This window comes from Chrysoperla carnea, chromosome 1, assembly GCF_905475395.1.
Source record: "Chrysoperla carnea chromosome 1, inChrCarn1.1, whole genome shotgun sequence".
NCBI classification, from domain to species: Eukaryota; Metazoa; Arthropoda; class Insecta; order Neuroptera; family Chrysopidae; genus Chrysoperla; species Chrysoperla carnea.
The window spans coordinates 96,153,769-96,181,085 of NC_058337.1; the positions used below are offsets into that span (position 1 = coordinate 96,153,769).

The following is a 27,317-nucleotide window of genomic DNA, read 5'->3' on the forward strand; positions in this document are numbered from 1 at the left end:
GAAAAAGTGTGGAAACTTTAGACGAACATTTTGAAAAAATAAACAACCGTTGTTTGAAACAAATTAGGGTAAAACTTTAGTTTCCGTTTTCTCCAAAACCATACAAGATAGACTATTGAAAATTTGTAGCTAGCTTCAAATAGTGACGCAGCTGCTTCTTATTTCAACATCAAACTGATCAGATTATATGACCTGGGTCAAAAGGGTTCATTTTCGAAGAAAATTTTTTTAATATGGTTTCAAATCATGCAGATTTGGTCTATGTTTATTTACCACTTAGCCAACCATCAGATAGTTAGAATTTTTTTATCCAACTATAATACAAATGCCATTCATTAAGTAACGATTTGTCCACCCAAAGCTTTTGTTTATCTACCCTTTAATTATAATTTTTGAGGAAATTAAAATTTAGATAATGTTTGTCTTCGTGTCTGCCCGCAGCTTTATTAGCTTCAGAATTTATTTTAAAAAATTTAACACTTTTCCAACTCAACAGAAAATTTTAAAAAAAGTTTCTTTATTTGCAATTCAAATAATAATAATAATTATAATAATATAGGCACAGTCAAGAAAAAGCACGTTTTTGGCACTAAATTCGTTTAAAATCTAAGTAAGTATCTTACACGTAATAAATTTATATAAAAATAGACATATTGTTTTGGTATTTTATAAACTTCGTATAAAAAAAAAAGTCAATATTAAAAAAATAATATTATTCAAATGTATTAGCACCCAATTGAAGCGTTTTTTTCAGTTCTATGTAATATTTACGTATTCGTTCCATTTTTCATATTATTCATTTCCTTATTTGGGATAACCGTAAATCGAGTAAAGCCATCGACATCTTCTAGTTCCTTCGATGTAAATTTGGCAGTAATTGTTTGTCTTCCGGTTCTCGGTGGGATGAAATCCAATTGTGCCTTAGCAAAACCACCTACTGGAATTGTATCTTTTAATTTTATAACTTTTTGATTTGGTATTCCTGGTCCTTCCACATAAAACACACCCTTTTTTAACGGCAATGGTAGTGGATTTTCTAACGATATGTCAGCAGTACAAACTAACATTTCTTGTGGACTAGCGTCTTGTAATTTAATTTTAATGTCCGGTTTACGTACACGGAAATCATCCTGTGCAAAATATTCGAATTTTGTGTCAGCAACTGTTGCCAAGCATGCGATATTGAAGAAGCATTGATCACATAATTTCTTGTGATATTCTTCGAATGTAACGTTTAATCGAATCTCTTCGACTGAATTGGCTTTAATGAGTTTTTCTTGTTCGTCACGTTTGACTAAATCGTGTATTTTTCCAGTGTAATAGGTCGTTTCAACTCTTAAAATAACACTAACGGTATGATCGTTGGTATAACTACGATTTCTTACCAATAATGCAACAGTAAATGGTTGTCCAATTTTAATATCATCCCGTAATTCAAAATCAAATTTAATATCATTGAAATCCTCATTCAAATAGTATCTTGAAAATAGATTTTCCGATTGACGTAATGCCTTCAACATTGTTAATCTCTCTTCTTCAGTTTTTTCAGGATATTTATAATTACTAGTGATATCTTCTCTTTCCATTTTACCTACAGCCTTTGTGCTCATAAATTTACCAATTCCTAATGTATCTTTGCGCATTAATTTCAATGGTTGAGTTGGTCCGGAATATTTCCAATATACTTTATCTGCATTTACTTCGGAAAATAGAAAACTACAATCGTAAGGGCGTAGCACTTCCCCTTGTTTAACGGCAGCAACTGGGGCTGGACCACATCGATACATTTCGTCACTCAATTCTTGCGGTGTTGCGTCAATAGCTTGCCAACCACCAAATTCAGGTCCTAAATCTGGACGATCCATCCAAACTTCGTTCCATACATGAAAATTCCAAACAGAATCTTCAATCATTTCTTCCATTAATTTACCATTTTCATCGACAAAATAATCGACTGTCAAGGAATCTTGAGTATCGTGAGCTGATGCATAATTTGTCACAATACGACATGGAATACCAATTGATCGGCAAACTAAAATCAAACAGAAATCATGTAATATTCTTAGTGAAACATTCCTGTAAAAGGTTTATTTGAAGTACGTACTTGTTGCTAAAACACCCGAGAATACCCAGCATTGTCCATATTTAACTGGTTTTTTAGTTTTATAATATTGTTGTAAAATTTTCATGCTACCAACCCACTTTGTAGGCGGTGTATGTTTTCCCCAATCTGTGCCCCAATTTCCATAAACTACTCCGTCATCGTCCGGTGAATTTACAGCTGCTGACAATGCTCTAGTCACTTTAACAGGATCGGATCGCGTTTTGCCAGAACATCTGCCTACTTTACGCATTACGTATAAAGAACATTCTAAAATATCTCTTTCAAATTGTGCATATACCCAAGGTACAGGACGTAAACGATTTCCTGTTCCACGCCATATTAAACCTGTATTTTCCATAACATACTCTTGTCGATGTTCTTCTGATTCTAAATAAACTTGATCTTGCAAGCACCATGGGTTATACAATATGAAAATGCCTACAGGTAGTGAATAACTAACCGCATTTCCAGTTGATTGTAATTTTGTATCAATGTCCATCTTCCATTCGGATACAACGCATTTTGAGGGTGTATTTATTCGAATTTTTATTTTTTCTTGAGTGGAATCTTCGAGCCACGCATTCCATTCTAAATTTGTTTCATCGATTGCATGTTTTTGTTGTAACCCGGCAATACCTAATGTTCCTTGACCATAATTAGGTTTGGTTGAGTCTGAAATTAAAATTTTTATTTTATGGCTTTTTTTTATCGAAAACGGCTAGTAATGAATAAGCTTACCAGCAACGCTAAAAATAAAAGAAATCCCATCTGTTTCAGGATTAAATGCACGATTTGCTGTTATTTCCAGCGAAAATGACTGTCCACGTCGAACAACCAAACATGGTTTCTCCTTCCTATTCATTAATTCGTATTCTGATGTATGGTGCTCTTCGCCATTTTGTTTCAGACATAAATCAACTTCTTTTATTGTTAAAATTTCTGGTGCAAGTTGTAATACGGTACCATCGACAGTATCTGCAACTGAAAAGGATAAAAATTCTTAATTATCTATCGAAATCATTTCTATTATACTATTACACAAAATTATTTTTAACTTTCACACAAAAACTATTAACTTTCCTAGCATTTCTAAACAATCTTTAGTGCCTTTAAGATAAATCTCAGGTTTCTTCACCTTTGTACCACGTTTAACGCAGGGAAAATATGATTCTTTAAAAATAATTTACTTGTAATAATTTCCATTTTTTCAAAATTATATGTAAAATGGCTAAAAAAATGTAATTTCAAATTTTTGTCAGGCTGACGTCCACTTCAAGTCATCAAGTTTTGCATATATTAAGAATAGACCCGGCCCTATTTGTCAATTTGTAGTAGGCTGAGTTTAAAGTTCAGATTTCGGTTAATAGTCTAAGATCCCAATTAGGATCGACCTTCACCCATCTGTTTACCGAATGAAAGTTATTTTTTATGAAATATAAAATGTTAACAAATATCCCTGCAATGGGTTGCCTAGAAAAATGTGGTCAAGACTACTTTTAGTGAAAATATCAAGAGTAAAATTTTTTGAAATTTTTCAGACTTGCATATCTAACGAATATTGATCTACTCGAAAGTAAAAGCCATAAAGAATATGCAGCAGCTATGCTGTCTGCCTCTTTTCGTTCACTATTTTCGCATTTATACAAGTTGTGAATAGTAATTACGTTCATCTGTTAATTCATTGCCTCACATATATAAATAAAGATAATTTTATTGCAAATACGGTGCTATATGATTGTCCACAAAATATCAGTCAAAAATAAAATTTACAAGCTTTCCAAGTTTTGATATTTTTATTAAAAGTTGTCTGGACCATATTTTTTAAGGCAACCCACAACAGGGATATTTGTAAATATTTTACATTTCATAAAAAATAACTTTCATTCGGTAAACAGATGGGTGAAGGTCGACCTTATTTCGGATCTTGTACTATAAGTATCTTAAAAAATAAAAAACATCTCCCTGTATAACTGTCCGATATCCCTCTAAATAACAAAAATATGAGTGTGTCTTCATCTTAAATGCGACACACTGTATGTGTTTACACAGAGATTTTTGGTCGGGACTACTCAATATAGCTAATTTTGACTGTATAGCAAAATTATAAAAATAAATGTGCAGTTAGGTAAATTAAGACCGCACCCAAAATTCAAGATGAGTTCGATTTATTTAATTAAAAGTGTTATATATAAATTAAAATTGATTATTTCAATAAAATATATCATGTCTTATTGGCGTGGGATTTTAAAGTTTAAAGTTATTGTATTTTAACATCTTGACCTTTCTTTATAATTTATTTATCAATTTGTAATGATTTATGTGTAATATGTCACAAAAGTAATTGGCAGAAAAAATTTATACTATCATTTAAAGTGATTCCTGATGTTTAAAGTTTATACCAATAAAAGCAGTCAGTAACAATAAGAAGAGAATTTAAAGCCCCCAATGATTGTGTGGTTGATTAGACAGCAAGGTACACCCAGTGACGGATTTAGGCCTAGGCCCGTGAGGCCCGGGCCTAGAGCGGCAGAATTTGAAGGGCGGCAAAATTTATAAAATTCCAAAATTTTAGAGTCACAAAAAAGTAAAGACAATTAATTATAAAAATTGGTTCAGAATAGTTTTTATAATAAATTTTCGATAGAAAATATTATAATCCAATTCATTAATCTACTTCTCAATCTGTGTGGGTAAGATGTTAATTTTTTAATCGATCAATGACATTCTTTATCATTTAATATATAGAACAAAACATCGAGCTATCGAAAAGTCACAGCAATCATGATGTTTATCCGAATGTGGACATTGCTCTCCGTATTTTTTGAGTATTCCGGCTAAAAATTGTTCAGGAGAAAGATCTTTTTCTACTCTTAAAAGGGTAAAAACCTATTTACGCGCAAGCATGGGCCAAGATAGACTTAATGCACTTGCATTACTGTCTATTGAAGCCCAACTAGTCCAAGAAATTAATTACGACAACATAATTGACGTTTTTGCACGGACCAAAGCCAGGAAAAAGAAATTTTCAAATTGATTAATATTAAAAGAAATATTAATTATTTATCTGTCTAAAGTTTATATATATATTTATCTGTCTTGTTTATCAGTAATATTTAAAAAATTATATTTCAATAAATTAAGTTACTTTAAAATAAAAAACTGGATCAAAATTAATTAAATTCATTCTATCAAAAAGGGCGGCGAATCGAACGGGGCCTAGGGCGGCAGCAAACCTAAATCCGTCACTGGGTACACCAAGATTAATCGTAGTTGACTGTAACTGTTGGTTGCATATTATGGGACAGTTAAGCAGCGTTTTTAAAATTCAAACGATTTTAAACAAAATTTGAATCATCGAGACATTTGCTTTGAAAAAAAATTGTCCCTGTAAAAATTTTGAATTTTAAAGGATCTGCAGTTCGAAATTTTGCATTTTGTACACATAAAAAAATTGATTGAGGCATGAAAATTTATTATATACATCAGATTCATATAATTTTCTAAGATAAGTTCAATTAATTAAGAACTCTGGATACTTGAAATAAAATTTCTAATTCGCCCTAATACAGTAAATTGTATTTCAAATAGATATGTATTTCGACAACAATGTACCTAGTCATTATCCGTATCTCTCTTCAGACATGTTACTCGTCGCTAATTTGATAGAACAGTCACCAAGAATATTTTCGATTAGGTAATTCATGCTGATAATGATTGCATTATGTTATAAATACGTTTTTAAACTAAAAAAAATCGATCTAGAACGAACTTAAACTCGCAGTAACACACTCAAAAATTTCAGCTTTCTATTCACGGTTTAATCTCTGACAGACAGATAGGCAGACAACGGAGTCTTAGTCATAGGATCCCGTTGATTACTCTTTGGTACGGAATGCAAAAACGTCCTTTATTTAATTCTGCATTATGTTTTTGTAATTAATACAAATAGAATACAAATATTTAATATTTGAATCATTTATTTAATTAACATTTTATAGAAACGGGTAAAATGTAGTACCTAGACTCAAATGTAACTTAAATCATCTTATTTCTCGGTAGATATTGTTATTTACTAGACCGTTTTCCGTATAAAGAATATTTGTTCCATGTGTAGCACAGCTTTTATTGTGAGTTGGATCAATCATATTTTTTAAAATACTTCATAGAAATGTCCGTCTGCAGTACGTCTCTGAACTGATTGAACGATAGACAAGTACCCAATAGCATCTCTTAATTGAATTAGCAAGGTTGCTTTGAAAAATGTAAGTAATAAGCCATCTAAGTGTTACTATAAATAGCTATAACGTAATTAATAATTACTTTATAAATGTGATATAGGAAGTTATTAAAAATATTTAAATCAGTATGCGCATAAATTATAGTTATTATATTTACATTATAGTAGTACCTGCAATCATTTTGGCTTTTCACCTCTCATTTTATGCATGGAATGTAAATTTTTGGTGGGATATAGAGTTCTATGCGTAGAGACCAATTTAAAAAAAATTAACTTCTAATGTGAGCACAACAAACAAATTTAAGGGTTTTTTTGGCCCGGAATTAAGCAAATAAGTGATAGCTAGAGAAAAACTGACATCACAGCTGATAAGAATGACTCGAAATTGGTGGATTTCAAAAAAAATCCAATAAGATCGGTTCAAATTTGCCTGTTTTATCCAAAAACTCTAATTTTTTAACTTTATGTCGTCATCAGAATCAAAAAAGATTAATTTGGTCCTATCACATTAAATTTTATCCATTTTGATAAATCAAGTATGTAACCTAGCTCTAATGGGTTTCAAGAATGTGGTCCTGGTGCCCGAACTAAGCAAATAAGTAATAGCTAGCGAAAAATTTACATCACAGCTGAAAAGAATAATCCAAAATTAGTGGGTTTCAAAAAAAATTTCATATTATTATAGGCTCAACACAAAACTCTTATTGGCTCAACACAAAACGCACATCAATTGGAAAAAAATTATGTTTCACCTTGAAAATTGTTAAAATATTGTATTTTCATCAAATAAATAAAAACCGGTTTGTTAAGTCAAGAAAATATAATAATGAAATAATTTCAATTATATTTCATTACATTATTAATAGGGAATGTAAATTTTTTATTGCGTTAATAAAAGCTCATTAATGAAACAGCAGAGAAAAATTATTTTTAATATAAAATAAAAATAAAAACTATAATAACAACCACGATAAAAAAAATCAAAGATTTGCTTGAATAGCTCATCAGATCCGTAACTAGGGCGTGGCAAAGGAGGCACCCGCCACCGACATATAAGAAATAGAGGCAAAACAAACGTGTGTTTTATATCTAAAACAAAAAGTTAGTAGAGAATCATGTAAAAGGCGCTCCTTAATTTACATAAGGTCATAAAGTTAAAAAATCGATATTTTGATGATTCCGGGGCCAGCTCTCCACATTCTTGAAACCTATTAGAGCAAGTCTGAATTTTTTTTGAAATCCACTAATTTTGGGTCATTCTTTTCAGCTATGATGTCAATTTTGTGCTTGCTATCACTTGTGTGCTTAATTCCGGGACTAGGACTCCACATTCTTGAAACCTATTAGAGCTACCTTAATTTTCTTTCTCAAATTTGAAAAGTATGACCCAAATTTAGTAGGATTACATACTTGGTTTATCAAAATTGGATAAAATGTGATCGAGCAAAATTAAATTTTTTGGATTCTGATGACGTCATAAAGTTAAAAAATTCGATTTTTTTGTTATCATAGGCAAATTTGATCCGATCTTATAAAAAATTTTTTTGAAACCCATTAATTTTGGATTATTCTTTTCAGCTGTGATGTCAATTTTTCGCTAGCTATCACTTATGTGCTTAATTCCGGGGACAGTACTCCACATTCTTGAAACCTATTAGAGGTAGGTTAATTTTGATCTCAAATTTGAAAAGTATGGCCCAAATTTAGTATGATTACATACTTGGTTTATCAAAATTGAATAAAATTTGGATGTGATAGCAAAATTAAATTTTTTGGATTCTGATGACGTCATAAAGTTAAAAAATTCGATTTTTTTGTTAACACAGGCAAATTGAATCCGATATTAAAGGAATTTTTTTTGAAACCTACTAATTTTAGGCCATTCTTTTCAGCTGTGATGTCAATTTTTCGCTAGCTATCACTTATGTCTTAATTCCGGCGCCAGCACTCCACATTCTTGAAACCTATTAGAGCTAGCTTAGTTTTGATCTCAAATTTGAAAAAACAAACCGAAAAGATATTCATAGATATTTAATTTTTGTTGACTACCTGAATTCAGCACTTCTGGCTTCCCGATCTGGATTCAGCGCAATTTAATATTTTGTTAGTTAAAAACCCCATTAAGTAAAAAATAACATCATAAATAGTCAGAAATATATTATATTTCTCTTACTATTGTTTGATGATTCGGGTACAGGCTGTTAACGACAATAAAAAAAGCAAACTTTTTAATAGTTTTGTACGTCAATTCAGGAATTCATAAGAAATTATGCAAATCAAACATTTTATTAAAAAAATGTGATTCACTTATAAAATTCACTGAAAAATTGTTATCATACAAGTAGCATTTTAATTATAAAATTAGATCACTCTTTTCTATTTAAATGAGACATTTAAAAATAATTACTTTATTTATTTTTATAACAACTGCACTAATTTACGACTAATACTTTTTCTATTGTTTGGTTTTGTCGAATAATTTCTATTGAATTGTGTAGGAGATGTATAATTACATCATCATTTTTGGAATCTGAAGGGCATGTTTATGTATAAAAATATATGAAAAAATGTAATGACCTTCCGCGCAAATGTATTTTATTACTTGTCTGATTTTATGTGGGTATTTTACGCTTTTATAGTCAAGTATTGGCGATAAAAATTGCACAATATATACATACAAAATTTCTACAGGATATCGAACTATATGGATGCCTTATGATGTTTTAATACGAAAAATCCTTCAGCGTTTTTCGATCTAACGGTGATTGCTTAACATCGAATCAACCGGTCGAATCATTGAAAATCATCTGCATCTCGGTTAAATCCCTTCAATATTCGCAGAATTTCTACTAACGCCCCAAGAAATACATAACACGAAAGCTCGGTAACTTGAGAAGTATAGAAATCTTAAAATCTCATTTGGAAAATTTATCATTTTATTTAGTAGATGCTGCCTAGACAGTGTCTGTCATTTATTTCGAAGGATTAAAATGTTTAAAATTAACAAGAAAAAATTTTTTTTATTTTGAGGACGCTATCTTGAAAAAGGTTCTATTTATGACAAAATCCTCTTGAGAACCTTTGATTTAACTAACAGTGATTACATATACGAATTTTAGGGCTGATCTGATGGAAGGTGTTTTTTGAACCCTCAAAAAAGAGGAGGAAACTGCTCGGGCAGACGAATCTCAAACCATCAGAAAACGATTCTATTGGTTAAAAACATAAGAAATTAACTGACCCTCTTGCCAACCCCTCTATGGCCACAAAGCACTTGCTAGCGACTGTAGTATTGTGAAATCTTTAATATGAATATGAATAATATTTATTTATAACCTTGAAATTAAACTAAACAAAATTTACCGGAATTCCATGTTTAAAATGTATTACGTCATTTTGATTGAACTTTATACCTTTAACTGTGAATCAAATTAGCAGAATAAGTCATTTAAAAATATCATAAGGTAATATTTTAACTAAAGGTAAAAATTAATCCCATTATTCACCTATCAAAATTTTATGTTTTATGTTTAAGGGTGCAGACTACAGAGTAATAGAGTAAGTAAGGTACAGAATGACTCATAAGTTAGAAACTGATAAAAAAAATGGAATAACTTCATGCACCAGACTTATCCATTATTGCATTCTTTACAAAAAATGAAAGAATATATGAATAATGCTAGCAAATGTAATTTATGAATCAGAATAGACGAGATTGGGCTTGATTAGAGGAAAATTTGATTTCTAGTAAAATGGTTTATTATTACAACTATCTTTTATTATAGTTCTTTCAAATTAGGACCTTTATTAAAAATTAATAATTATTTAGCTTTATTTGCAAATGAGATGCATAAGTATTCGGATATTATTGTACATTCCGACTAAACTGTTACGCAAACTATCTTCTGATTGAAACTACTTAAGTATGTAACGGCCCTACTGGTTTTTCTTATTTAAATTAATAGCCTTATTATAACCTTTTAAAATAATTATACTATTTAATTGAAATATAAATGATACTAATATGTTTAAATTTTTCAGTTATTTAACTTTCTTTTTTTTAAAAGAACGGTATATCTTAAATTCTATATCATGCTATTCTATATTAGGTATATCTAAAACTTATAAATAGAAAAATGACATTAATGAACAAGTTTTACTGCATCCATATAAATGATAATAATGTCTTTTAGAAAATACAGTTCATTATACTTTGTATATATTATATATTTCAAGGTATACTAATTTTAGTCCCAAGTTTGCTACGCATTAAAATCACTTATAAGTGATTAATTAGTCCATTTTCGTTTGTCCGTTCGCCTGTCAAAACGATAACCCAAAAACGCAAAGATATCAAGATATCAAGCTTAAAATTGTATACCTTGCTCAGGACGTAAATATTGAGTTTAAGTTCGTATATGAGCAACAAAGTCAATTACGTCTTGAGTCCGTAGGACCTATCAGGTAAACCGTTAGAGATAGAACAAAAGTTTAAATGTAGGTAAAAAATGTTCCTTATAAAAAAATAAACAACTTTTTTTTGAAACATTTTATCGTAAATGTCACTGTTTACTCGTGAAGAACAAAACTTTAGTTTCCATTTTCTCCAAAGATATTTAAGAATTTCTCCAAAAATATAAAACTAGAAAAGAAAGAGAAGAAAGGCCACAAGGCCACCGTAATTGTATTGGTTTTTTTAACTTTTCTAATCTATTATACAAATAATGCAAGCACTGACATTCAGCATTTTCTATACAGGGTATTTCATCAATTAACTCAGCCAATTGATTGTTTTCACTTTTTATATTTAATTTGTAATCTGCGCACTCTTTTATTAATTCATTACAAAACAATTTAAAGTATTTTTACCTCTTTATACTGCGATGCTGAAATTATCGGACACAACAGAAAGTATGGTGCCTATGATTCTTCGATTTCGTTAAATAGCGATTTAATTTAAAAAATTTCTCGACTAATAGGAGGTAAACTTAAATTTTTATAAAAATCACTTAGTACGAAAATCGCAATTGACTACTTTTTTCGCAGAGCTTAATATTCTTTATACAAAGCTTTCAAAAAATATGAGAATAGTCGAAAAATTCGAGAATAATAATTTTTCCAAATCTATCCAGTAATTTTTAAAAATCTATCTGTCGAAACGAAAATCCGAACCCTTCACAAAGCCTCTAGTCTGGTAAAGACCCTCTGGGCTGGGACAGAGCCTTCACAAAGCCTCTGAGCTAGGTCGCTGTAGCGACTTGTATTCATTCGTATTATAAGCCAACATATCGCCTATAACGACCAACGCATGTGCATACACATCTGTGTTAGGTTATAAGCTTCATTTTCAGCCTTGTTAACTTTATTTTGGAAATTATTAGCTCTCATACATCGGTTATAGCGACCAATTGTCATTGGAATTAGTCAGCAATAACAACCAGCAGGCAGCATGCGTAAACGTTCATATGCACATAATTTCATCTTAACATAAAAATGTACATATCACTTATAATGACTATCGGTTATAACGACCAAAATTCTTCATTGATTCAAAGTCGTTGTAACCGATTTTGACTGTAACTCCTTGAAGAAAGTTTGTCCTTTTTATAATGGAGTTTTGACTTGCGAACAACCCAGAATATGCAAACTACTTGTAAATAATTAATGACTGTTTATAGCGCTTTTTTTCCATTCATTTAATTTAATAAAAACTTTTTCTCTGCAACACATTTATTTATTAAATAAAACATAATAATTATAATAATTAAAAAACAAAACAGCAAAAAATTGATAAATTGGAGTTACATACTACGCCTACGAAAAAAATTTAAACGATCCATAAAACTTTGCCTGCGCCTTGGCAATGAAGGTGCTCTTTGCCTACGAAACATATCACTGTACACACAACTAGATCACTATCACTAAAATAATCGATAAATAATTTAATAATTAGCGTAACTACAAAAAAATTATTTAGTTATAATTTTAAAATGTTCCACCACTCTTGTAAAATTTTCACTTCAAAGCTCGTCAAATTTATGAGTAGGGATAACAAAAATTATTTTATAATAATTATATGATGATTGATAGTATTCATACAAATTTAAATTTGCGAATATAAATAGTTTTGTGGTTTGCAAATAAAATTATAATGACTTAAAAACTAATAACTAGATTGACTATTTAGATATAAAAGGAAGTGAATATATTTTCATATAAACTAATTACATATTTAATGAATAAAAGAAGAAAAAAAAACAGATAAAAGAAAAGTTTATAGTTTGTTATAAACGATACCATTTATGGTTCATAAGGAGCTGACAAAGTAATGAACGTCACACGTAATGTAATATACAACGTGATCATTTCAAAAGTATCTACCCTTAATAACTCTTGATCTCATGTGATTATTGTTTTGAGTGAAAACACGTCGATTTAGATATCAAGGGGGAAGTTCAAAAATGGTACCTAGAGAATTTTAATTTTCACCCCTTCGCCCCTAACCACCCCACTTTGAAATTTCAAACGGCACACCCTACCTTGTTATACATCATTTGAAAGAGCATAAAATTCTGTATTCACCATGATAAAAAATAAATCAATTCGATCTGTTGGCTCTTAAAATAGACACCTCAGAAGATTGAATTCATATCCTCCATCTTTCGTATGGTCTATTTTAAGAACCGATCGATCGATTTTAGTTTTTTATCATGGTTAAAGAGATATTTTTATGCCCTTTTAAATGAGGTATCACAAAATAGGAAGTGCCATTTGAAATTTCAAAGTTGAAGTGGATGGGAGTATAAGAATGAAACCTAAAATGTACCATTTTTGAACTAAATTAAAGGTACCATTTTTGAGCTTTTTTGTCGATACCTAAATCGACGTGTTTGACTTAAAACAATAATCGCATCAGGTGAAGAGTTATTAAGGGTGTAGACTTTTGAAATTATCACACTGTATAACGCAAACGTGTAGTTTTCCGACTATAATCAGTTTGCCATATCATTAAAAAATCTACCGGCCTGGTTTCTTCTGTCACCATGCTAAATGCCACCAATGCAGGCGAGGGAAGTTTTCTCGTCATTTTCCCGTAAATCAAGTTTGTCATTTGTTACACATGTGCAAAGTTTCTATTACTCAAAGCCCAAATAATACAAAAATTTTATTTACAGAAATTATGACCGCAGCGATTTAGAAAATTATATTTTTGTGGTATTTGGATTTTGAGTTTGCAATATTGCATTTGCTGAAAAAATCACTATGCACCTGCGAAGGCATAGAAAAAATAATTCTCGAATCTTTCTCGTTCTCGGATAGAGCTATAGGTTCTATGATTCATACTATTCTTCTCCTTCACCTGCATCGTTTTAATTTGACGGTATTTGACGGATTACCAAGGGATTTAAAAAACAAAACAAGTGAAAATAAGAAATTGAAATTGAGTTAATTATGAAAATTCTCTTTTTGGCAAGTAATGAATATCAGTGCTTTGAAACGAATCTTGGAGTCTACACTCTTTGAAACGAATTATGAAAATAAATAGGTTTACAATGGGAAGCTAGGTACCTTTAATTTTCAACTCTCTATTTTTAGTTACGGGGGAAATTGAATCTAAATGTTTATCCTTATAGCTGTCTCCACGGGAAAACAATGATATTTAAGTTTCAGACACAAGTTTTCAATATCTGTTTGAAATTACCAAATAAATAATGCTCGATTTTTGAATACAGAATCCAATCAATTATTTATTAATATGTCCTTCAGTATAGGTGCAAAAGTAGAAATTTCTAAATGGTATTTGTTACTCCTTTGCATAAATATATTTGAGTGGGATTTGTTTTGTAGGTAATAAAATAATTAAAATTAGTAGGTAATGCATACATTATACTTAAGTTTTTTATTTTTTTTCCACAAGTAAATTGTCATAATTATTAGACACACTTATGTATTTATTTAATTCTCATACAGTTACAGTGATTAACAAAGACAAAAAATAAATAATTAAAAATCCAATTAGCATAAAATATGAACAAAAAATGTAAAAACAAGTACTCATTGTAATCTCGAATAGTACCTAAATCCTTGTTATAGAACCTAAATGATAAAATGCAACCGAAGAAGGTAAAAGTAGAAAGTAAGTTTAGAGTAGGGTGTTTTAAGCAGTCGGGTATTTTTCTATTGATGACTTATTGGTATGTTCCGAAATACATAGCTTTCAACTGGTAATAGCCATATTATTTTTCAGAAAAAAGTTTTTTTTTTCAGATTTATTATTTAACTTTTTAATTATCTTTTAGTGACATCGCCTATGATATGACATTTCACGTGATAATCCTTTTTACAGTTGGGTAAAAATATTTGCTTAACGCACATTTCTAATTATATTTTAATGTACGACTTTTTTTTAACGTTTAAACATATATTTAATAATAATGTAAACAAAATTTTATTAAATCATATTGAAAAAATTTTATGCCTTCAATTTTAATCTAAACAATATCAAAACGTCATAAAATTTGAGTTGTTGATACCGTAAAAAAAATTTTCACATTTTTATTTGTATTTTTGGACATTGTGTTTATTGGAACTGTACTGTTTTTATGTCGTTGGTTTTGAAGGAGGTGCAAGAAAGATTCAGAAATAATTTTTCATTTAAAAAAATTTAATCAACTATGTCTTTTAATTCCTCGAATTATTAGTAATAAATAAATAAAAAAAACTTATCTATTAAGAGAAACAATTTAATTTAATTTATTACAGTTGATTTATTTCATTTCTATTTTCAGAATTCATCCATTGCATTGTGAGATTATTAAATTTAAGGTTGTTGAGGTGCTACAGAAAAAAAACACCATTAACTTGTTAACAAGTCATAATTGGTTTTTTCAAAAAGACTGTTTGAAAATTAAGTTTTTCAGAAAATAATCTACCGTAAATTAACATTGGTTCTTATGGAAAAACCATAGTTTTTAAAGAAAAGTTTAAATTTTACATTGATAAAAAAGTTATTTTTTTATATTTATTACACAAATGTTTACTGAAAATGATTTATGGTGACTTATTTTCTGAAAAACTTTTCATAATTTTCAGACAATCTTTTTTTAAATTTAAATTAACATTTTTAAGAAACTTTGAAAATATGTTTCTTCTTTATTGAAAAATTTTGAACACTTGCAACCGAATTTTTAAGAATAATTTTCTCCACTCAAGGGAAAAAATCTTATCTCTCTAGCTCTACGTTTTGGAGAATAAAAATTCCAAGTGAAAAACTTCATTGATTATACTAAAGATATTTAACTAAAAAATTTTAATTTATTAATTTAGTTAGATATTACTTTAGAAATATAACAAGTGATACCTTAACAAACCACACGCACTCATTTCGTTCATAAATTTTTATTAATTATAGATGTGTTTAATTTATCATGTAGGTATGAATCATAAACGTTTTTAGTTATAAAAATAACCGAGACAGATAACATTGCAATTGACCTTTATGGAATTTTAAATGAAACTATTTTAAAGAAACAAAAGAAAAAAGAAAACCAACTACATTTAATTGTTTAAATACTCTTCATGTACCTACTTGGGAATACAAGTATGAACGGCTTATATTTAAAAGCAAAGTCCTAAGAAATTTTTCTATTATATGTAAAACTAACGAGAAGGCACTTCGTTGATTGACATTTTTAATTTTGAAAGTTTCTTGATTAATTAATAGTGAATAAAGATGATGTTTTTTTGCTCATTCATGTAACAAACAGCAGAGAAAATTTATTTTTCGAATAACTATAAAAAAAAAACCAAGATAAAAGCCATTAAAAATTTGTTTGTATCTTTTTCTAATAAAACAGAATTTAGCACAGAGTTATTATGACAAGCATATGGCATCAAATAATATGTCCGATGACTCTGTCTTATCTATCTAATTAGTAATTTAAAATGCTTAGTCATATCTTTTACGGTATTTTCATATTTTCTAAAAAAATCCGAAAAAAAATCATCGATAATGCCGAGTTTTTCATAAAGAATGATATAACTTTAAATTTAACTTAACCAGCCAAATATATCCCGTAGCTTCGCTGGGAGGCGCAAATACGGGAAATAGAAATTGTTGACTACTCGACCGCAAAGATATATTCGATGCAATGGTATATGCTTACTTTTAAGGATACTAGATCAAACTTCATATTCAACGATTTTCGCGCGTTTTTCGATTAAAGATGGCTGAATCATTTTTTATTAATCATTTTATACTTAAAAGTATCTCAAGCTAAACACTCATTTTGATTAAAAAAAGATCCGGTAACTAAGCTGCAGCGTCAACTGAGCGATTTTCTTTTAACAAAATTTAATAAACTAATCACTCATTATTAACATTCATTCAATTCAATTAGTGAATATTTTGTTTAAGGAAAATAGATATTAAATATCAAATCAATAAAGATAGATGTGATAGAAAAAAAAAAAAAAAAAAAAAGATAGATGTGATCATATCTTTAAAATTTATTTATCAGAAATCTAGAAATGTTTTACCAGAATCACTTTAAGATTTTTTGTATGTTGGAATTCTTATGAGGATTTTATTCTTAAGGAAGTTTATATTTTACTCATATTTTAAAGTAATATTTCATTTTCGGAGAAAATATGACTATCAAATGGTAAGAAAATGGTAAATTTCTTCGTAAATTCTATTTTCCCACCTTTTCTTATGATGAAACATTTCAATTTTACTTATATTTCATTATTTTAATACCTACATGCTACATCGTTAATTCAAAAATATCTGTGTATCATTAACGATCACCCCATATAATTTTCATAATAGAAAATTGGCAATTATTCATAAATATTCTCTGGAATGTTTATAGTAAACTTTTTTATTAATTATAAAATATTCTGAATATGTTTGTTTTCATAAATTTTTTTTTTCAATAATATTTTAAATTTTATAACAATAAACATGAGCTAACAATTTGTTCGGAATTTTCCCATAAATTAAGTATTTATTTTTATATTTATAATATCAGAACTTCGACGGATTATCTGATTTGGTAAGCATGTTAAAACATTTTAATATGATTTTATGGCAAAAACAAGGGTCCAATATAGTGAAGATTATAATTTTTTTGTTCTGTAACCATTGTCAGAGATTCCCAAATAGATGTGATGGTTTAATCGAAAATATCATCTGAAAAACCTAAACACCCTTTTCAACTTCACTCTAGTTAATCTAAGCGGAATATTTAATTGTAATGCTTTCACAATTCTCTAATTTGAAATATCAGTAAGTGCATGATTTCAAACATCATTTGGCTTTGGGAACTAGTTAGGGAGAGAAAGAAGGCTATTAATGTTTGTTTGAAATGTTTTATATAATCAACTACATTTGTGGACTATTTTTTAGTTGTGCAGATCTACCTTAAATTTAAGATTAAAAACATATTATGACTTCCCGTAGCCTCCACCATTCATTTACCTATATTTCGTATTATTACCTCTATTGTATTGTCATTGGTTATTAATATAATAAGTAATCAATTAATCATAATTTTAGATTACATAGACACCCTGAAGTGGGTGAAATTAAATTAGAAAATTCCATTCTAATTACACTGGTTTCATACATGTCAAGCTAATAAAATTGTTTTAAAATTACCTTCTGATTCCCTTGGTGGTCTTGGCATTAATGCCATAGAATTAGAAGCTTCATTTGGACGAAATTTTGCTCGAAATGATGTTGGGCAACAATTACAGCAACACTTTTTGATTTTCTCCATAATGTTATTTGTGGATTTAATAAATCTGGAAAAATAATTTTAAACAAATTAAAAGACGAAGTCGAACATAAAAATATCGGTATAAAATTAAACACTTGATAAGTAATAAGATATGATAAATTATTAACGGAAATTTCACGGATACAAAAGAGATTTAGATTCTAGAGACACTATGAAAATTAACTAAATTACGAAACTTAGCTCAAAATGCAAAATAAGCAAGCAAAAAATCTTAAAGGTAAGTTATTTGAAACAATATACTAAGTGAAAGAAATAGTATGAAATAAATAGTAGAGATCTAAAATAAAATTTCTTCTGAATCAATTATACGTAACTATAAATAAGAACTTGAGATACTCACTTAACGGAATTAAACGAAAAATTCTATTTCATGAACATTGGATCTGGTCTCCGACACAAGCTCTGGACTGATCGATGTATCTTTGGCATCGTAGTTAGTTAACGAATGAAACAATTTTTTGTTTGTTTGAAAGATCAAACAAATTCCGTTAAGTGAGTATCTCAAGCTCTTATTTATAGTCACGTATAATTAATTCAGAAGAAATTTTATTTAAATCTCTACTAATTATTTCATACTATTTCTTTCACTCAGTATATTGTTTCAGATAATTTTTTGCAATTTATCGTCTCTTTTCTAGTTGTTTCGGGTACCCTAAACTCGCACTTAAAACGTAGCTAAGAATAATTTTGATCATATAACCTTTCAAACAAAAAATAAATAATAACAAGTGAAAAGAAACAATTGACTGAGTTAATTGTTGAAATACTATGTATAGTCAGTGTTGATTTCTTTATCACATAACACATACAAAAATGTATAGACAGTGTTGATGCGCAATCGTTTGTTTTTTTGACGTCACGTAAATAACAAAAGATATTCACTTTTAAATAGACACACACACAACTGATATTCCTATATTAATACATACTATAAAATTTGCACCTATTTAACGCCCTCGTGGGTAAATAGTGATGTTTACAAAAAAATGTTTCAAACAAAAGTTTTTTATTTTTTTATAAGGAACATTTTTTACATTTAAACTTTTGCTCTATCTCTAACGGTTTACAAGGTGGGTCCTACGGACTCAAGACCCAATTGACCTATGATGCTCATTTACGAACTTGACCTCACTTTTTACGTCCTGAGTACGCTGTAAAAATTTCAGCTCGATATCGTTTTTCGTTTTTGAGTTATCGTGTCCACAGACGGACGGACGGACGGACGGACAACCGGAAATGGACTAATTAGGTGATTTTATGAACAGCTATGACAAAATTTTTTTCCTAGCATCATTATTTTTAAGCGTTACAAACTTGGGACTAAACTTAATATACTATGTATATTTCATATATGCATGGTATCAAAATGGGTTCATCCGTTTAGAAGCTATGTTGCCACAGACAGATACACAGGTACACAGACACGATAATTTTATAACTTCTCTTTTTAACCTGGCCCGTTTTTGTCTTTATTTAGTATAGGATGAAAAATTATTAAGCAGGTCCGTATTCAGGGCGTTGCAAAGGAGGCACCCGCCACCGGCGTATAAGAAATAGAGGCGCTAAACAAATGTATGTTTTAAAAGTAAAACAAAAAGTTTGTAGAGGATCATGTAAACGGCGCTCATTAATTTACATAAAGTCGTAAAGTAAAAAAATTCAATTTTTTGATAATACAGGCAAATTTGATTCGGTCTTATTGGAATTTTTTTGAAACCCACTAATTTTGGGTCATTCTTTTCAGCTGTAGTGTCAATTTTTCGCTAGCTGTCACTTATATGCTTAATTCTGGGACCAAGACTCCGAATTCTTGACACCTATTAGATCTAGGTTAATTTCGATCACATATTTAACACGAATGACCTAAATTTAGTAGGATTACATACTTGGTTTATCAAAATTGGATAAAATTTGGACGTGATAAACAAAATTTAATTTTTTGGATACTGATGACATCATAAAGTAAAAAATTCGATTTTTTTTGCTAACACAAGTAAATTTGATCCGATTTTATTGTAATTTTTGTTTGAAATCGACTAATTTTGGGTCATTCTTTTCAGGTGTGTTGTTAGTTTTTCACTAGCCATCGCTAATGTGCTTAATTCCACGAACAGTACTGCACATTCATGAAACCTATTAGAACTAGGTTAATTTTGATCACCCAAATTTGAAAAGAATGACCCAAATTTAGTAGGATTACATACTTGTTACATAATAAAATTTTTTGGATTCTGATGACGTCATAAAGTTAAAAAATTCGATTTTTTTTATAGCACAGATAAATTATTTAGTTTCTTATTCCCTTCTAATTTCAAGTTTCTTGTCTATTCTTATTTAGTAGAGTCAGAATGATTTTGGCCTTGTTTACATTATAAAAGCTTTAAAATAATTATACTTAATAATCAATTTTATGTTAGTTTAGTGAAAAGTGTCTTAAAAGCCCCCTGTAAACTTATCAATTCGAAAAAACACTTTTGTTAACAAGTTGATGATGTATGAAAATTTAAAATATCAACAATTCTTTAGTGTGCTTGAATTGAATTGTTCAACGATATCTAAAACAGCGAATTGCACAGGCATAGTTATTGCGCAAGTTCTTTGTTTGCAAACCATTCTGCAGAAGTGGCGCACAAATCTTGATAATGTATACAAATAGCTCAATCCATAAACCATCAAATTTTACAATTTACAATTTAATTACAATCTAGGCTGTTAATAAGCAAATAGCAAATACTTTTTACAATGGCGGGTTTGATGTTGATGGCAGTCTAGACCCTATAGACATCTTCAATTCCCTTTTTTTGTCACGAAGCATCACAAAAATCAACATTTTGTATTCATGAATGATAAGCTAACTTCAATTACAAGAAAATATCAAAAATTAGCAAATTTTTGCAACATTTCTAAATTTCGGCTCCCGTTAGGTAAATGATGTTGACATAAGCCCATGTCTCATAGTCCTAAGCGGAAAGCAGCGACTGATTTATGAATGATTTTATCAACAATTAAGCATATAAACTTACATAAATTTTCAATAGAAGATAACTTAAACACACATTTATTTATTAATAATTTCACGTTCTTATAATCTTTTCCACAACTTTTCACAATAATTAAAAATCACAAACACAATTTTATTAAGTCGTCTTACACTATGTACTACATAAATGAATGGCCTTAAGATATTATGTCAATTTTATTTTATTTAATATTCAACAACCATAAAAGAAATATAGAAATATTATTAAACTCTTATTTCATCGCTCCTACTCTAAAAAAATATGTGCGGATTTCAAGTTTATATTATTTTATTATTGTTATGAATATTGTTGTTGTTAGGCTGAATATCAAACCGCGTGCTTTTTAGTATTATTGTATATATTGTATGAACAAATTTACCATAATATACTATAAAGTTGTTAAAAATCTACATATACATATTTTAACAGAGTGGGAGAATTTTAAAACACAAAAATCCTTGACTTTAATATTGCAATATTGTAAATTTGTTTTTATTCAGTCTTAAATTCGGTAAATTTGTTAATCACTATAAACGAATTCTACCGTTTTTCGATTTTTCTGTACCCACAACGACTAGTTTAGTGTACCTAATAAAAAATAGTTGATGAAATTCTTACAGCATTTGTTTATTTGAAATGTAGTTTGTATAGCAAGTGAAACCAAACAATTGACGGAGTTAATTGTTGAAATACCATGTATAGACAGTGTTGATTACTCAATCACATTACACATATACCTGTCACACATACATAACTGATAATCCCATATTAATGCATACTATATTTGCATCTTATGTGTGCCCTCGTGAGTAAACAGTGATGTTTACAAAAAATGTTCCAAACAAAAGTTGTTTATTTTTTTATAAGGAACATTTTTTACATTTAAACTTTTGTTTTATCTCTAACGGCTTGCAAGATGGGTCCTCTTGAATTTGGAGAAAAGTATGTATGTGTGTTTGTGTTTGGGAGCCGTGGTCAGAAAAAAGTATATTGACTTGACTGAAGTGTCGATCGAAGCATTAATCGATTAATATATATTTTTTTATAACTATTTATTATGCTGGGAAGTTATTTGTGTGGACCTCAAGGATCGCACTAGACACTACTCACAGCTTGCTAAAAATTTTTTAGCAAAAATCATAGAATTATCATTAAAGTTTTTATTCCGTTTTAAGGGAGTGAAAAAAACAACTTTCTATCAAACACTTAAAAATGATTGAATGCAAATTTGGACAAATGAGTAAATTTGGCTTATGTGCGCAACGGATTTATTAATGAAATCATTTAATTTTAAAAAGATGATGATAATACTAAATTTTTTGAAATGTATTTTATAATTAATTGATTAATCACTATTTGGGATATTTATGTTTTTATTTAAGCACGCATCAACCGCAAATTTAATTTGAATATGAAATGTTTAGATTAATACGGAAAATGTAGTAATTTCTTGGTTAAAAATGTACGTAAATGTACTTAATCGAAAAATTCAAATACGTAGATATATCTTTTAGTGATGTGACGAATATCCGCATTTGACAAAAATTATATACTGATATGTAATGAAAAGAAAACTTATCAGATTTATATTTTTTATTTGCTTTTATAGATAAACAAATTATAAATTTTTAAATAATGATTTATATTTAGTCCAAACTTTACTAATATGTTCTTTACTCATATTTTTATATCACTTTTTAATCACAGTTAAATTTGAAAGTTCCTCAAATCAAAACAAACTGAAATTTGCTTTTAATGGACTTATAAGAGGAATTCTTTTACGCTAATGAAGAACTAACTATATTTATTAAGTTAATACAATAATAATTTGCGAGCGCTTCATTTAAAAATTAACATTCGCGAATGCTACTATTGGCGAAAAATACATTCGTCCCATCACTAATATCTACTATAACATATTTTATTAATTATGGGTATAGTACATACCCATAAATAATAAACACGGCAAACGGGTCCTCTTTTTTTCGAAACCAAGATTGAAAAAAAATTTGTGTAATTTAATTCGTGTCATACATGCTTAGCTTTGTTTTTTTAAATGGAACTGTCATACATGCTTAGCTTTGTTTTATAGTTTATTAAAAAAAAATTAGATAGAGGTTTTTTGAACAATCAACTAGTATGTATAATTCAATCAACTAGTCGAGCGGAGGTCTAAATTCTCTCTATGACGTAATTTTTATACATTGTGAGTCCAATAGGATGTGCATATTTAAATACCTTCACTTTATCTATAGTTAACACGTTTAGGTGCCTCTGTGAGTAATTTTCCATTTTGATCTCCTTTGAGTTTTTTTATGGGTTGTTAAGTTTACCAAATCTTATGTTACTAATTTGAAATATTTATCGGCAATATTTTCTAGGCTATTAAAACAATTTTCCTTCGAGTTGCGACAAAATGTCATTATAGAGCCTTTGTCCTGATGTCGATTTAAATGTACCTCTCGTTAAAATTTGAAAATGTACGACAATAGATGACATGATCTGAATTAAAATGAAAATCGATAAACATGAAAGGTATTGGCAATTAACCCGTCAGCACTCCTGTTATGAGCATTTTGCTCACGCTCGATTTAAAACATAAATATCTTTTATTTTAAAAAATGGTATATGTGGTTGAAACTTTTTCTAGCTTCTCATCATGAGACTAACAAGTCTAATTTTTAATAATATTTCATATACATTTTTTTAAGTATACGGATCTCCGTGGCTCACAAAAATGAGATTTGTACTATTTAAACATTAAATTTTAGAAATATATTTTCCCAACTTTTATTTTCTTGTTTTTAAAAGTTACTAGATTTTCTTCTCTGGAAAATATGCAGATATGGTAATGATAGTACCAGTTAATATTCAGCTTACATGTAAAGATTATGTATGCGCAACATATAATACCCGCAGTAAAGTAAAGAAATCGTTATACTTGTACAAAGTTAACAGGGATCATGGGGATATTTACTTCAACCATCACTTTGTGATTTTATTTCTCCGTTAATTTTTAAATATTTTTAATTACTGCGCTTAGACTACATTATAGTAAACAAAAGTCTTGATAAAACAAAACATGTTATTTATAAAATTCAAACAAAATATTTCATTGTTTACATTATTAAATAAGATAATGAAATATTCTTTTTATATTACACACACAAAAATCCATTGCAATTTTTCGTGCATATTTTATTAGTATGAAGTTGTTAAGTGTCCTAAACTGCGATTATTTTATTTCAATAAATGAGCAAAATCCATTAAGGTCTGCTATAAAACTATTACCTAATTGTTGATAGTCTGGGGGACTGGTCAGGGAAGCGTCCATTCTGGACGTGGACTAAACTGTAGATTTTGTTGGCTTAGTATGTTTTTATGTCAAAATACTGTTGAATTTTTGAAATTTTTTTTGGTTTTTCCCCCTCTCTTGGTCCAAAATTTAGGTAAGGTCATGTACTTCAGTTAAATTGTTACAAAGAAACCCTAAAGATTTTTATCTACCTAAGTGTCAATAGGGCTTTTCATTTTGAAATCACGATTCACATTTGTTTCGTACTAAATGATTTATAACCAATGTGATAAAATGAATAACAAATATCTTCTATCTTAGTCCTACTTATTGCTGTCAGTACGAAAAAATAAACTCTGCACTTACGCTTATGACATGATGAATATAAGATTAAAAACTTTTCTAATTCCTACCACTTAACATAACAAATAAAATTTACAAAATTTTTAAAATCCCCGATAAATGTTTCGGGTACGGAACCCTAAACTCGTACTTGAAACATATAAAAGAACTCTTCATTAAATTACCCTTAAAGCCTTTTCCAAACAGTCAAACTTTCAAACCCTTTTTTTTTTAGTTCGGGGGTTAAAAACGTTAATAGTAGTTACCTACAGTACAAGACCGAATTGGTTCTGTTATACTTTATTCTAGCTGTCAAAAACCTTTTTAAGGTGTTTTTCCCAAGTTGAAATTCATAAAGACATCAAAATCAATAAAATTACTCATTTTCAAAGCTCCTGGTAGCCTCGTTTTTTATGAACCAAATGACAGTATTACTAGCTTATTTAAAGATTTAAGCCATATACTAAAAATTAAAATATAATACCTATAATAAAGCTCAAGTGCAAGGTAAAAACAATAATTAATAATAACCATAACAGTCAATAGCACTCTCCTAGGGGCACATAATATTATTATTAATTTTGGAGGTCGTTAAAAAGTCTTATTTAAATCAAATATTATAATTTTTATAATTGCGTATAAAAGATAATACATGAATGTAAATTTTTTTTAAAGTAGGATACTATAAATTCTTATTACACACGAAATTATATTTAATTATGAATCATGTTGATATTTAAATCCAGTCAAATATGTACATTGTCTAGCTACCTAACTTGACTAGAACTTTTTTAAATGAATTTGTTTTGAAATACAACTTGTGGGTTTGCCTTTTTTTTTAATAAAGAAGTAAAAAAAAAAAAATAATAAAATATTTAAATAATCAATAAAAAATCGTTTATATGTGTCAGGGAGGCGAGGTTGTAAATTTCATAAAACAATTTGGCAAAATCTTTAAATTAATTTTAATTTAGTGCATTATACTTACTTGAAAAAAGAGAAATTGCAGCAGTTTTACAAAATTTAATTATTAAAATAGGTAAGCCAAAATTTCCCGTTGTCTAAACAGTCAAATTTCGCCAATCCGATTATTAACTAGCCCTAGAAGCGTCTTTATAGGCCAAAAAAGTATGACCCAAATTTAGTAGGATTAATTGGTTTATTGGGATAAAATGTGATAGAGCAAACATAAATTTTTTCATTTACGTCATTAAGTTAAAAAATTCGATTTGTTTGATAACACAGTCAAATCTGATCCGATAGTATTGGAATTTTTTTTTTGTAACCCACTAATTTTGGGTCATTCTTTTCAGCTGTGATGTCAATTTTTCGCATGGTTTCACTAATGTGCTTAATTACGGGACCAGCACTCCACATTCTTGAAATCTATTAGAGCTAAGTTAATTTTGATCACAAATTTGAAAAATGTGGCCCAAATTTAGTAGGTCTACATACTTGGTTTAACAAAATTGGATAAAATTTGGATGGGATAGAGCAGAATTTAAATTTTTACATTTACAAAGTTAACAAATTCGATTTGTATGACCTACATGGAAGATCATGTCCTTCACGACATTATTTTACACTTCCCTCCATTTTTTATATAAATAAAACTGTTTAAACACAACCGACCCCATTTTGCGAATGCACAACATTTTTAGCTAGTTTTAAGTATGAAATTTTTTCTGGTTTCCTCTGCCATAAAAGAAAATGTTTAAAAATAAATACAACTTAATTATTATGTTTATAAAAAAGTAGAATGATTATGAAAGAACTTCTTTTTACTATTAGCAATTAAGTGAACTAAAAATAAATTTTTATATCACTCTGAGGAAATCTGATATCAATAAATATTTACATAGCCTAAAAAATAAATATTACAAAAATAAATTCGATTTATTTGTTGCATGATGATTATTTATTTCATAACAAAAGATTTTCATGTTTTGAAAATGAAGATATAATCCGCGGAAACCAGTGCCAGATTAAGCTAGCTGGGGGTCAGTAGCAAATACAAACAAGGGCCCTTTTGATGTATGTACCTACAAAAAAAATGATTCTCCAGAATGTTCTTTTAAAAATTATAAAAAAAAATTTCCTTACTTTTCTAGTCCTCCAACTAAGGTTTCTTTTATTCCCTTCTTAAGAAGTGAATTATCCATTTCCTCCATTATTTTAACAAAATACCGTTTAAACGTACCGGTCTAAAAATATACCATTTAGTAAAAAACAGGCTAGAAAAATAATATTAAGATTAAATTTTGTTCGTTATGTAATGTGTACAACATATCTGTAATAAAATTGCCTATAAATAAAAAGAATGCAAATTACATTTGATATTATATTATTTCTCTAGCCTGTTTTTTGCCACGGGTACCGTACTGCGGAATTCCCCACGAGCCGAGCTAGAGTATTATATTTTTTGATTTAAAACTGTTTTTTTGAAACATCATTCCACTCCTCACTGCATAGCAATTATTTTCAAGAGAAACAATATCGTGATCCGAAAATTCAT

The 27,317-nt window shown here is 28.9% G+C and overlaps 1 protein-coding gene across 3 annotated transcripts; it reads right to left on the bottom strand.

Moving 5' to 3' along the window:
* Positions 1-564: 564 nt before the first annotated feature.
* On the bottom strand, positions 565-27,014 carry LOC123305284 (annulin). 3 transcript variants are annotated; one of them, XM_044886957.1, is made up of 5 exons: positions 26,906-27,014; positions 18,004-18,149; positions 2,843-3,085; positions 2,105-2,776; positions 565-2,032 (listed from the first exon to the last, which is right to left on the bottom strand). In XM_044886957.1, the coding sequence occupies exons 1-5, from the start codon at positions 26,971-26,973 to the stop codon at positions 768-770; spliced, it is 2,394 nt and encodes a 797-aa protein (XP_044742892.1). In that variant the 5' UTR covers positions 26,974-27,014; the 3' UTR covers positions 565-767. The 3 variants fall into 3 exon arrangements, with proteins under 3 accessions (XP_044742892.1, XP_044742893.1, XP_044742894.1); XM_044886958.1 differs by lacking the exon at positions 26,906-27,014 and adding an exon at positions 21,169-21,401; XM_044886959.1 differs by lacking the exons at positions 18,004-18,149; positions 26,906-27,014 and adding an exon at positions 12,151-12,261.
* Between the last annotated feature and the right edge of the window lie 303 nt (positions 27,015-27,317).

Excerpts from the sequence above, each read along its gene's own strand:
- LOC123305284 (XM_044886957.1), bottom strand. The coding sequence starts at position 26,973 with ATGGAGGAAATGGATAATTCACTTCTTAAGAAGGGAATAAAAGAAACC. Across the intron at positions 3,086-18,003 it reads ACCACCAAGGGAATCAGAAG|TTGCAGATACTGTCGATGGT; the intron begins GTAATTTTAAAA and ends TATCCTTTTCAG. Across the intron at positions 2,777-2,842 it reads TTTTATTTTTAGCGTTGCTG|ACTCAACCAAACCTAATTAT; the intron begins GTAAGCTTATTC and ends TTTTAATTTCAG.